A 12,321-nucleotide genomic window follows, 5' to 3' on the forward strand; every position below is an offset into this window, starting at 1 on the left:
CACTATGAATTACATGGAAGTCTATGGAGACAGGGGCATATGAGAGTACGAAGGTATTGTTAAATGGCAGCAATTGAGTTAATATGCTTTATGCCCTGGTAACCCTTGTTTTAATTCCTGGCATTCGGAAAGGTTTTCTTTGCCTTTTATCGTGGTCTTGTTTTTTGGAGGAATGTTTTAATGTGCTGGCAGACCGTCGTTTCAGCATTCATGCCATCTTTGCCAGAGTCGAAACTTTTGATTTGGTTTTACTCGGATTTTGAATAAAATTCAATTTAGTCGTAGTTAATAATTCAGAATCAGCTTCATTGTCACATCACAGGTTTAATTCGTTGTCGTGCATAGATCCCATCATACATTTTTTTGAAGAAAAAAAATGAAAGGGAAGAAGAATAAAGTGTGGCGGGGGGGGGGGGGGGCAAGGGGAAAGGAGATTAAAAAAACAAGAACATTGTATCAATAAAGTGTGAATATTATATTGTATCCTGGTGTTCAGACTCTGCTATTCATTACTCCCTGCTCAGCACTTTAGAAGACAACCATATTAGACATCTATACCCCCCCCCCCCCCCCCCCTCAATTTGAAAAAACTCAAATCCAAAATGGGTGAAAGTGTCAGTTTTCAGATGTTTTGGCCATTATTTATGTAAGTTCAGAGCTTGCCGGATGCGTGACTTTGAGAACATTAATAAGCACATAATGACACCTTTTTCTTTTACGGTAATAAGGTAATTGTTCGGACATAATGACACCTTTTTTCTTTTACGGTAATAAGGTAATTATTCGGACATAATGACACCTTTTTTCTTTTACGGTAATAAGGTAATTGTTCGGACATAATGACACCTTTTTTCTTTTACGGTAATAAGGTAATTGTTCGGACATAATGACACCTTTTTTCTTTTACGGTAATAAGGTAATTATTCGGACATAATGACACCTTTTTTCTTTTACGGTAATAAGGTAATTGTTCGGACATAATGACACCTTTTTTCTTTTACGGTAATAAGGTAATTGTTCGGACCGAGACATCATTTTCAAGCCCGTTGAGAACTCTCTAACGCGAGCTACGCAGTCTCTCCTCATGTGACAGTGCATGCGTCACAATGAGCATCCGTAGTGCAACGTGCACCGTTTCTCAAATGTGTTCTGGTTTCTATTGAAGCACTGTTTGTTTAATGTAGCGGGCCTTTCCCATCTGTCTGGCCGTGCATTGACGTAAAGACGCTGCCAGTGAGTTAGAATAAAGCAACGAAAGAAAGTTTCTTGCTGAAAAGTTAAAAGCTTTATTTTCAGATAGTAATATATTGATATGGATTTCTTGATTCTAGAGTGTTTGTTTTCCGTAACTGCTGGGGTCTGAAAATAGGTTTTCAGGCGAGGTTTTCAAATCTCATCTAATCAGAGAGACTGAACCCCACAAGACATCTGTTATCAGCTTGTGTTCCACTTCTAACAGTCTATAATACTCCCATCACTTTCAATCTCACCTGTTTATGCTTTGTCCTGTGTGAATTCTCTCTCTGCTGGATTGGATGAAATTGCTATCCCAACCTGAAGGCCGAGGTTGTGCTGAAATATAGAGCTTCTTAATAAGGCACAGTTAAGATGCAGGAGTTAAACTATTAGTAAGACACCTCAGGGTGACTTGCGACCTCAGGGTGACATGCAACCTCGCCCTAAAGGGCGAGGTTGCGCCAATTCTTGGCCATCTGGCCAGTGATGTATATGGGACCAGTTACTCATATATGGTCATCATTGCATCTGTCATCACATGCAATCAACTTCAGAGCAGTGATGTGGCACAGGGTGACAGTGAGTCACAGTGATGTGGTACAGAATGACTCATATATGGGCATAAAAGGGATGTCTCGTGACATCACTTCCTGTACTGAAAGACACGTGGCATCACTTCCTGTACTGACAGTCAGACAAGCGTGACATCACTTCTTGTCATTACCAAATATGGGCATTCCCATATGTGTCCTTAATATTGATAACATAATATCCTTAATAATGTCCTTAATATTGACAATATAGGAATCTCCATATATGGGCATAAAATGTACGTTAATTTGTTATGCCACGCAGGGCCTTGGTGAGTTAGGGCCTTGGTTTGATGCCTGTGGATCTCCATGTATGGGCATAAGAGGGTACCCTAACATTCTCATTTTCGACCTGGGCATAAAACGTTCGACGGACGGCCGAACGTACATGATCTGCAGGTTTTCATACTAGATGCGACCTATGGTTACTGATAGGATGGGAATATAGAGGTATTGTAACATAACTAGAAGTTTCGGGCCGCAAAAGTCTAGAGTTCAGGCCGCTGCGCGGCCCTCACCGCCATGTTGCGGCAGTGTGGTGTGTGTAATGGCCAAATATGTTTTTTTTTTGAGAAAAAAATAGTTTTTTGAGAAAAAAATATTTTTTGAAAAAATAGTTTTTTGAGAAAAAAATATTTTTTGAGAAACAAATAATTTGAGAAAAAAAAAATTTGAGAAAAAAAAATTTGAGAAAAATAATTTTTGAGAAAAAAAAAATTTAGAAAAAAAAAATAAAATAAAAAAATTGGGGAAAAAAAAGGTGATGCGATGACGTGGTGTATACGGATGTTACTGCGATTGAGGTGAAAGAGAAAAGTGGAAATTTGTGAGCTAACTATTAGCTATTTTGTGTGTGTGTGTGTGTGTGTGTGTGTGTGTGTGTTCTGGCTACGCCCCCCTCGGTTGAAATTGGATCCGCCGGTCCCATAGCTGGGAATACGAGCCAATGGACGGCGGTCACCGGTCACCATGGCAACGGGGGGCCAATGATAGAGTTAGGGCGGTATTCTGTGAGTTCTACCGACCTACTACGGACCTACATCTGATCTACATCTGATCTAGCTATGAGTTGAGGTGGATGTGAAGTGGGTGTGAATGGGCTTGGAAGTGGGATGCGGCAATAGGAGGAATGTAAGTATAGATACCTCCTCTATATTGTGGAATCAGCCTCAGGTCACAATGGGTTAATAACCTCATCAAACCTGATCACAGTCTTTCCTTGACATTGCTAGACGGAGATATTTTTATCCAGGGTCATTTTCTTCTCACGTTCAACTTAGAATTCTGCTCAGGGCGTTCCATAGGTTCAACCCTCCATGAGAGAGGTGTCCGTCAAGTGGCTCAACACGTCCAAGCTCATATCCTCTCAATGCTATTGATTCCCTGTGCGTGCGTGCGCTCGGACTCATTAACCCATTTAGAGCCTAGAATTATTGAATGCTTTAACTATTGAAAAATAGCAGATCTACAAGCTCACACACGCTGCGAGCTTGTAGATCTACTATTTTTGAAAAATCGTCTTTTGTGTGACTTTTGTAACTCAAATATTTGCTTCTGGGTGGTCCCTGGAACAACATATTTTGAGATTGGGGGTCCGCTGCCAAAATACCTGTAATTTTGGGGGTCCTTGACATGAATACGTTTGAGAACCACTGATTTAGTAGAAGGATTTAGAAAACACTTATAGAATCGGGTCAAAAATATTCAAAGACTTGCAGGGGTCCCTAGATGTTTAGCTTAAAGTTAACATTGTTTTCTCACTCAACAGTAAACAGAGCAACACACAGTATAGTATAAGTGTATACATGGTATCTGCACATTTTCTAAAGACCTTTTTAGTACCTCTGGTCAATCATTGGCCAAATTGTCAAATATACCAGAGGCCAGAATTGTGAAAATAGTAGATCTGCTATTTTCACAATGGCGTCAAACTAATGTAATGCCAACTAAATTCCAAGAGCTTGTCAGGGTGGGGACAGCCTGCCTGAAAAGGCTGAGAACCACTGCTCTAGTAAACGTATCGGTAGATCCCCCGAGTGTGGATCTAATCCATTCTATTTTATGAATGTACTTGACCTACCAAAGGAAGGTCATGTACAACTTGTTTCCTTTTTTTTAACCGATTTAAGAGATTCCGTCGCCTTGCCCAGTAGGGCAGAGTAGGCTATGCTGTCCGGGTAGCTTAGTCGGTAGAGCCCCTGCCTTTGGACCACAAAGTCATGGGTTCGATCCTGGGCACCGCCAACTCAGCGTATGAGTAGAACGGCTTCGTTGGCGGCAAGTTGTTTGGCAAGTACTGGGACCTGATGGTAGGGGTGGCGCTAGCCTGATTTCAGACTCTGCATGAGTCTGACATTGTCCCCATTGTAAGAGATTTCAAAGGGGAGGGGATTTAAAATGAAATTGAAATTCCCAATCACAAGACATCTGGTGGGAGGGGTTGTGTTTGACTTGTGTACACAAAACATTCTCCCCTCACTCTCCCCTCTATGACAGGCATTGTCTTTGATGTTTCATTGATTAGAGAGAATCACTAACGAGCGAGTATGGCTCAATCACTGACTGCAGTTCAGAACCCTTTTGAAGTTCAAAGGGAGCAATTAAGAACTCTGGTGAGTCACCCCCCCTCCACTGTTTCTGTTGATTTTCAAAAGTTAGACCCACCCCTCCCCGGTCTTGCATTGATTTCATTGGTTGGTGCGCCAGATCGGCAGGACACCGACAGAAAGACACTCGTCATATGACACCTCCAGACCAAGAGAAACAGTCCACTCAGAGAGTGGGCGGGTCTATTGGCTGGAGCCAGGCAAGTGTGGCGCTCCACCTCAGCAGTCCATCTCCCAGGGTTATAGAGCATTGTAACGGAGACAGACCTCCCGCATGGTAAATGGTAAATGGTGCATTTATATAGCGCTTTTAATCCAAAGCGCTTTACATAGATTGTGCATTACATTCACCCATTCACACACACATTCATACACCGGTGGCGGAGGAAACCATGCAAGGCACCAACCAGCTCACCGGGAGCAATGTTGTAACGGAGACAGACCTCCCGCATGGTAAATGGTAAATGGTGCATTTATATAGCGCTTTTAATCCAAAGCGCTTTACATAGATTGTGCATTACATTCACCCATTCACACACACATTCATACACCGGTGGCGGAGGAAACCATGCAAGGCACCAACCTACTCACCGGGAGCAACTAGGGGTTCAGAGTCTTGCCCAAGGACCCTTCGACATTAACTCAGGGGAGCCCGGATTCGAACTGGGAACCCTTCGGGATTTATACCCTTCGTGCTCTAATACCAGTTTCTCTATCCCTGAGCTATGCTGCCCCACATGTTACCGGCTGATACCGACAAAAAAAAAATACTCCCGACCTACTTTATCCCCACACAAGCCTAGGTTCTCTCATGGTACGCCGAAAAGACCAAGCAAGGTCCAACTGCTGTGATACTAGTCTGTCAGTCTGTCACGTCCCGTCACACTTTTGCCCTACTCATATCTCCGCCACCGTTGCCCCTATCCATGCCAAACTTTGCACACACACTCCTTGGCTGCCAAAACAACCCCTCATTTCTCACATGGCCCTCTTCTAGCGCCACCATGAGGCCGGTTCTTGCAAAACACATTTTTGGACACTGCTCCTACAGATTTTGCCCTAAAATCACGCAAAGCGGTACACAGTATGTCTATACACTCATGTCATCAACAGGCCCATTTTTTCTAACACATTTTTGGACTCTGCATGTGACCTGACAGTCGCTTATCTCCCGATTAGGGAGTCTTACTGGTACAGTATATGAATAGCTGATGCTTCTATTTGTGTGTGTATGTGGTGTGTGTGTTGTTATGTCAGAAAATAAATTATTTTGCTTTATCACCATGTTTTGTTTGCGCTCTGTGTGGATGTACCCATTACACACACGTCAGTTTAAATTAACTGTAAATGAATTGCACGGAATTAACTGCGCAAGACCAGATTTAGTGTCTTGTAAGACGCGCTGGTCCTTCAGGTGTGATGGAGACTTGGAGAGGAGGCAGTGAGTGATGCTTTGACTTTCCCTGTCCTTCTCCTCTCTTTTAGAACAACGCTACGCTTCTGTAGGAGGAACAGGGACGCCAGGGTTCGCTTGGTTAACTCATTGAATGCCCTTTTCAAGATGGCCGCCAAGTACCAGGATGCCACGTTCTTAAATTTCTAGTGCACGGATCAATTTTTAGTGCACGGATCGTGCACGCCCATGCACCATATATGCATATGTGTAGTACTTTTTAACAGCTTTCAAACAAAAAAATCCGCTTGGAAATCCGTTCAGGCATTCATGAGATAGAAGCCTTCAAAGTCAGACAAAACAAACACTGCCACCTTCCTAAATTTCTAGTGCACGGATCAATTTTTAGTGCACGGATCGTGCACGCCCATGCACCATATATGCACCATATGTGTAGTACTTTTTAACAGCTTTCAAACAAAAAAATCCGCTTGGAAATCCGTTCAGGCATTCATGAGATACAAGCCTTCAAAGTCAGACAAAACAGCCAGTTGGAAGCCATTTTTTTTCAAAATGGCTTCCAACTTGGGAAACTCGGGCTGTGGCAGCCTGGAACTACTGTAATAACTCGGGAAACTCGGGCCTTGGCAGTCAATGAGTTAACAGGACTGAACAATGTCCTTGTTGTGTAGAGTCTTAAGCCCTTTGCACACAGGCGCGTTTATCCGCACGGATAAAACGGACAATTTCATTTTTTTAAAAGAAAACAATGATTCTCTACGACCTCATGCACACCGGATCCAAATTAGCTGTGCGACGAGTGGCTGCGGCCGTGCGTTTTCTTCTCGATCGAACCCAGTTCGATTTGTGCGTCTTGTCACATGCGGTAAAAAACTTGTCACTCCTTTTATGACTCCTTTTTGGATCCGCAGCATTGCACACCAAATCCAATGTGTTTTATTCATGCAGCAAACGAAAAAAACGCAACTGTCTGCAAAGGGCTTTAGTCGGGTCTGAAAGAGGTTCAAATGTCAATACTATGTAATGGTAATATAATCAGAACATTACTAACATAGCAAAGTCCTGCTGCGTGCGTGCGTCTGTGTGATCGTGGAGTGCAGTTCATTTGACATTAACCTTTTAAGACCTTGAACGTATCTGCGTCGCGTTAGACTTGAACCGTCATTTTACGCTTTAACTATTGAAAATAGCAGATATACAATGCAAGCTTGTAGATGTGCAAGTCTCTAACTCTGTATAAGGTTTTTTTTAAAAAAGGCATGTTTCTATGTCAGTGGTTCTCAAACTTTTTCATGTCAAGGACACCTAGAATTATATGTATTTGGCCGCTGCGAGCTTGTAGATCTGCTGTTTTTGAAAAATCTTGAAAATTTGTGTAAGTCTTTGAATATTTTGACCCGATTTCTATAAAAGTCTTCTAAATCTTTCAAAGGTTTTTGAAAAACGCATGTTTCTCTGTCAGCGGTTCTCAAACCTTTTCATGTCAAGGACCCCCTAGAATTATATGTATTTGGCCGCCGAGCCCCATCTCAAAATATTTTGTATCAAGGACCCCCCCAGAAGCAAATATTTGAGTTACAAATGTTCGCTTTAAATAAGATGTATTCAAAGATTTGCAAAGAAGAATCTTGATTTTTCAAAAATAGCAGATCTACAAGCTCGCAGCGCGGCACTCGGTGCCGCGCTGTGAGCTTGTATATCTGCTATTTTTCAATAGTTAAAGCATACAATAATGGTTAAAGAGGTTAAAATCTAGATGCAGATGCGTTCCAGATCTAAATGCATTAATTGTCAGTTGAGTTCTCATCCAGAACTGAAGCTCCTTGCGTGTTATTTTTACATGACATTTGGGTCATGTCTCCTGGAAGTCGTGGAAAGTAAGCCAACAGTGTGCAAAATGTGGTTTCCAGGGAACGCTACCGGACTCGGAGAACGTACAAAAGGAACCAAATGGACCCTTAAAACAGCCACAGCACAATTGGTTCCATTTGTTAAAGGTGATACACCATGAAATGTCACTTTTCCTATTATAAAACCTTTTTTTGGGGTCCCACTAGCACCTTCTATCCTCACAAAGTCCCATTTCTGACCGTTGTGTCTTTCTCTGGTTTTGGGAAGGCGAAGGTTAAAAGCATCCCACGGGTTCTCAAAACAGGCTATCCAGATTTTTTTTTCTCAATTTTTTTTGCGCAGTTCAGGAGTGGTAATTTAGCCTCAAACCTTTTGAAAAACGTTTTTGGGACATAAACAATATGACATAAATACTTTTTAAATGCATGGTGTACTGTATCACCTTTAAACGAACGCCAATGATTTTTACCATGGTCATCATCGTTCATTTTTATGCATTACATTTTTCCATCCCGCTTATCTGTCCTTATTCCTTATCGATGCTACTATCGATCTTTTTTTCTATTATTGTGTTGCTGTAGGCAAATTGGTTCTAGTCTGGGGGCCACGACATGACATCATTTAAATTCCACAGACATTCTGAGGTAGAGAGAGTCGTCTTCAACTGACGCAAAACACTGAAGCAATGCGTGACATTAAATTCATGTTCCTCAATTTTGATTTAGTTTTTATTCCGAGTTTTGAATACATTTCCATTTAGTTTTAGTCATATTTTAGTCATCTGAAAAGTGATTGATTTTGTCAACAGAAAAATATATTTTGGCGGGCTTTGATGGCGTCGTAAGGATTGATTTTACATTTGCATGATGAAAATAGCTGCTCACAACGTATTGCGCTGCGAGCTTGTAGATCTGCTATTTTACAGAGTGCAACACCCGAGACCAACCGCAACCAGACATGAAACGACTTTTAGTTCTAATGGTTCTAATCTCTTCTCCACTTCCTTGTCATTTAGTGTATTGACAAAATAATAATGATAATCATTAGAAGTCGAACGCCTTTTTAGAATGGGATGCTGACAGAACCATGACAGAAAGGGATGCTGACAGAACCCTCGCTAAAACCCCAGGACAAAAATACACTCGTCCTTGACCTTTAGACAATTCACCCTCCTGGCCCCCAAACTGTGGAATAAACTCCCTGTCGCACTTAGAACAACAGACTCACTCCCTAGCTTCCATTAGAACTACAGACTCACTCCCTAGCTTCCATTAGAACTACAGACTCACTCCCTAGCTTCCATTAGAACTACAGACTCACTCCCTAGCTTCCATTAGAACTAAAGCACTCACTCCCTAGCTTCCATTAGAACTACAGACTCACTCCCTAGCTTCCATTAGAACTAAAGCACTCACTCCCTAGCTTCCATTAGAACTACAGACTCACTCCCTAGCTTCCATTAGAACTAAAGCACTCACTCCCTAGCTTCCATTAGAACTAGAGACTCACTCTCTAGCTTCCGCCGTGGACTGAAGACTCACCTCTTCAGACTCCACCTAAACCCATAGCACTACTGTAACACTCCCCTTCCCTCGATGACCACACACGAAGCTAGATAGCATTTTTAGGTTTTGGATTTTTTTTTTTTTACTGAGTAAGTGCTTGGTCTATGTTATTGTTTTTCTAGATTGATATTCCTATGCATTTGTTGTATTGTTGTTGATGTACTGACATATTATCTTGTTTATTATATTGATGTATTTATTACCTGCTTATAGTCGCTTTGGATTAAAAGCGTCTGCTAAATGCCTAAATTGTAGAATGACATGTTTGGGAGCGATTTTCATTTCAATGACATGACTCTTGTCTCTCTTGACATGACGTCACATACCGCTAGAATCGATAAGAGAATTGATGAGAGGATCAATAATAGAATTGATAAGACAGAACCTTATTGCATTTGCATTCTCAATAACTTCAAATCAATTCATTCCAATTCTCTGACCAGTGTGCGTAGTTTTTATTATGTTTTGAAACTTGCCTTGGCAATGTAAACGTATGTTTTCTCATGCCAATAAAGCTCCTTTAAATTGAATTGAATTGAATCCCATAGCCTGGAGGGGACAGCTGACGCTGTGATTGGTTAAACCAAAACACACCCCTGTTTCTGAGCCCCCCCCAAAAAAGCCATTTCATGAAGTAAACAGTGCAAAGTTAAATGTTATGTCCTTGACAATGTGACACCTTGCACAGCCAGCCGTGTAAAATGCTTTCACAGTAGCTCTAGTGGGAGCTTTATTTTATTTTCATTATTAGTTTTCATAAAAAGTTTATATGAATTATAAACCCCTTAACGCAGAAGATGCTGTCTTGTGTGTGTGTGCGCGTGTGTGCGTGTGTGTGTGTGTGCGTGCGTGCGTGCGTGCGTGTGTGTGTGTGTGTGTGTGTGTGCGCGCGTGTGCGTAAGTGTGTACAGTTCCTCCTTCCTGTTTGACTTTCTTAAATCATTGGTCAAATTCAGTCAATAAAAATAAAAAAAGTTCATTCAATAAAAATAAAAAAGTTCAGTCAATAAAAATAAAAAGAGAAATAGGAAGCCAAGCGGTGAATCAATCCCCCCTACGCGCGCATATCACACGCACACGCACACGCACGCACACACGCATGCACGCACGCACACACACACACACACACACACACACACACACACACACTTCTTTTTCTCCTTCTCAAACATTACAGGCCCAATCAAGTTTCCCAAGACAGATCTGTGATATCCCTATAGGCAAAAATGTTCCATATGGCATGTTCTAACTGTGTGCCAAATGTCATGCTTCTATCATAAAGTGCACGATTCCATCTAAATACTGCCCCGAAATGCCCGGACATTTACTGGTACACTTGTGACATGTCTTCTTTGTTTGTGTCTCGGCTTGCAGGACAACCTCCAGACACTAGGGGCAGAGATCGAGAGACTCATAAAAGAGCAACGCCCTGCCGAGGACCGGGCGCGCAGGAAGTGATGTCGCCGAGACAACAGGAAGGAAGGAAGGAACGGCGGAGAAACCTTGAACCGAAAAAGCGGAGGTTCAAACTGCGGTCCGGGGACTCAGACTCTCCCTCCCTCCAGGGGGTCCCCAGGGGGTCCCCAGCTAAATGGACGATGGTTAGGGAACCAATCCGACGCTTACAGGTCCGTAACTCTGAGAGTTCTCAGAGTTATGGGGGAAACGATGGTGGAACAGCCAAACCTTAAAGGACAACTTTGTTTTTTTTTTACAACAAGGGTTCATATTTTAGATTGTTATTAGAGAAAAGAAAAGATGAGAGTTAAAATGTTTTCATTTACTTCTTCTTTCTATCGTTTTAGCGATTTTAACGATTCTGATTCCAGTGGGTGGGGGCATGCGTACGAGTGTCTTTTTAGACACAATAAACCCATTCCCAAGATGATGTGACTTATGGGGGCCGGCAGTGTTGCTGTTAATAGTAATAAAGAGATGTCCGGCTTGTTGTGTCTAAAAAGACATATTTAGCCACTTGTACGCATGTCCCCACCAAGTGAAATCAAAATAGCTAAAGTGATAGAAAGCAGTAAATGAAAAACGTCTTTTCTCTTTCTTATTACAATCTAAAATATGAACAATTGTTGTAAAAAAAAAAAACGAAAGGGGAACACACACCGGACGCGGAAGCGGCGCGTCAGTGGTGCGTCAAAACATTATTATTTTCAATGAACTAACCCACACCGGCGGTGTCAGACGCGCGCAGCTGCGGGTCTGCCGCCTCGCCTGCCGCGCCGATACGCTGCTGTTCTATTTTTGCCACGCGTTGAACATGTTCTCCCATGGTTCTCCCCAACCGGGGGAAATGGATGTGCTGTGTGGCAGCGTGCCGCATCCAGTTGGGGTTACCGCGCGGCACTTTACGTGCGTCGATATTGCGACGTGTCCAGTGTGTGCTCCCCTTACGTTGTCCTTTAAGTCACACACATCAATCAGTCGACCATGCCAACATCTCTTCGCTGTCGGGAGGAAACCTCTTCCAGTCCAAAATCCTAACTTTTTCCGTAAATGTAAAAATGGATCCTATTATTATTATTATTACAAGCTCTTGTTGATAATTTTCATTTGTTCAATATTCATAAGAACCCACCCACCCACTTTCAAGAACTGTTTCGAAAGAACTGTTTTCAGAAAAGTAGACGATCTACAAGCACTCTGCTTTTTTGTTTCTTGTCGAGGACTGGGGGAAAATTTGTCCTCGCGATGTCTATTATTAATTTCTCGACGTTGTGAGCTTTTAGATCTGCCATTATTCCTTGACTTGTTTTTCCGCGACGCGTCAGTACGACAAAGCAGGGCATTAATCTGCGAAAAAGGAAACGGAAATGACGAAGATACGAGGTTTCTCTCCGACACCGAGGAATGTATGAACCAACCCCGCCATAAATGAAGGAGTCATGTGAATGTCAGAAGTGCCAGTCTGTGTTTTATTTTATTATTATTTTTATTTTTATTTTCTTTGAACGGGGGGACAGATTTCTGGACGCACTTGAACTTTGACCCCTCCGTCGGTCCATCCGTCCACTCCTCTCCTCCCATTCCCGGAAGGTCACGGCGAT

The 12,321-nt window shown here is 42.3% G+C and overlaps 1 protein-coding gene across 1 annotated transcript in view; it reads left to right on the forward strand.

The window, feature by feature from the left end:
- ccdc186 (coiled-coil domain-containing protein 186) overlaps positions 1–11,086 on the forward strand; it is a 96,204-nt gene extending 85,118 nt beyond the window's left edge. Inside the window, exon 18 of the mRNA XM_080748059.1 lies at positions 10,637–11,086. Within this exon, the coding sequence (XP_080604185.1) occupies positions 10,637–10,720 (84 nt within the window). The 3' untranslated portion in view covers positions 10,721–11,086. The remainder of the gene's footprint in view (positions 1–10,636) is intronic.
- Positions 11,087–12,321: the final 1,235 nt, after the last annotated feature.

This window comes from Nannobrachium achirus, assembly GCF_963921795.1.
Source record: "Nannobrachium achirus genome assembly, chromosome: 18".
In the NCBI taxonomy this organism is placed as follows: domain Eukaryota; kingdom Metazoa; phylum Chordata; class Actinopteri; order Myctophiformes; family Myctophidae; genus Nannobrachium; species Nannobrachium achirus.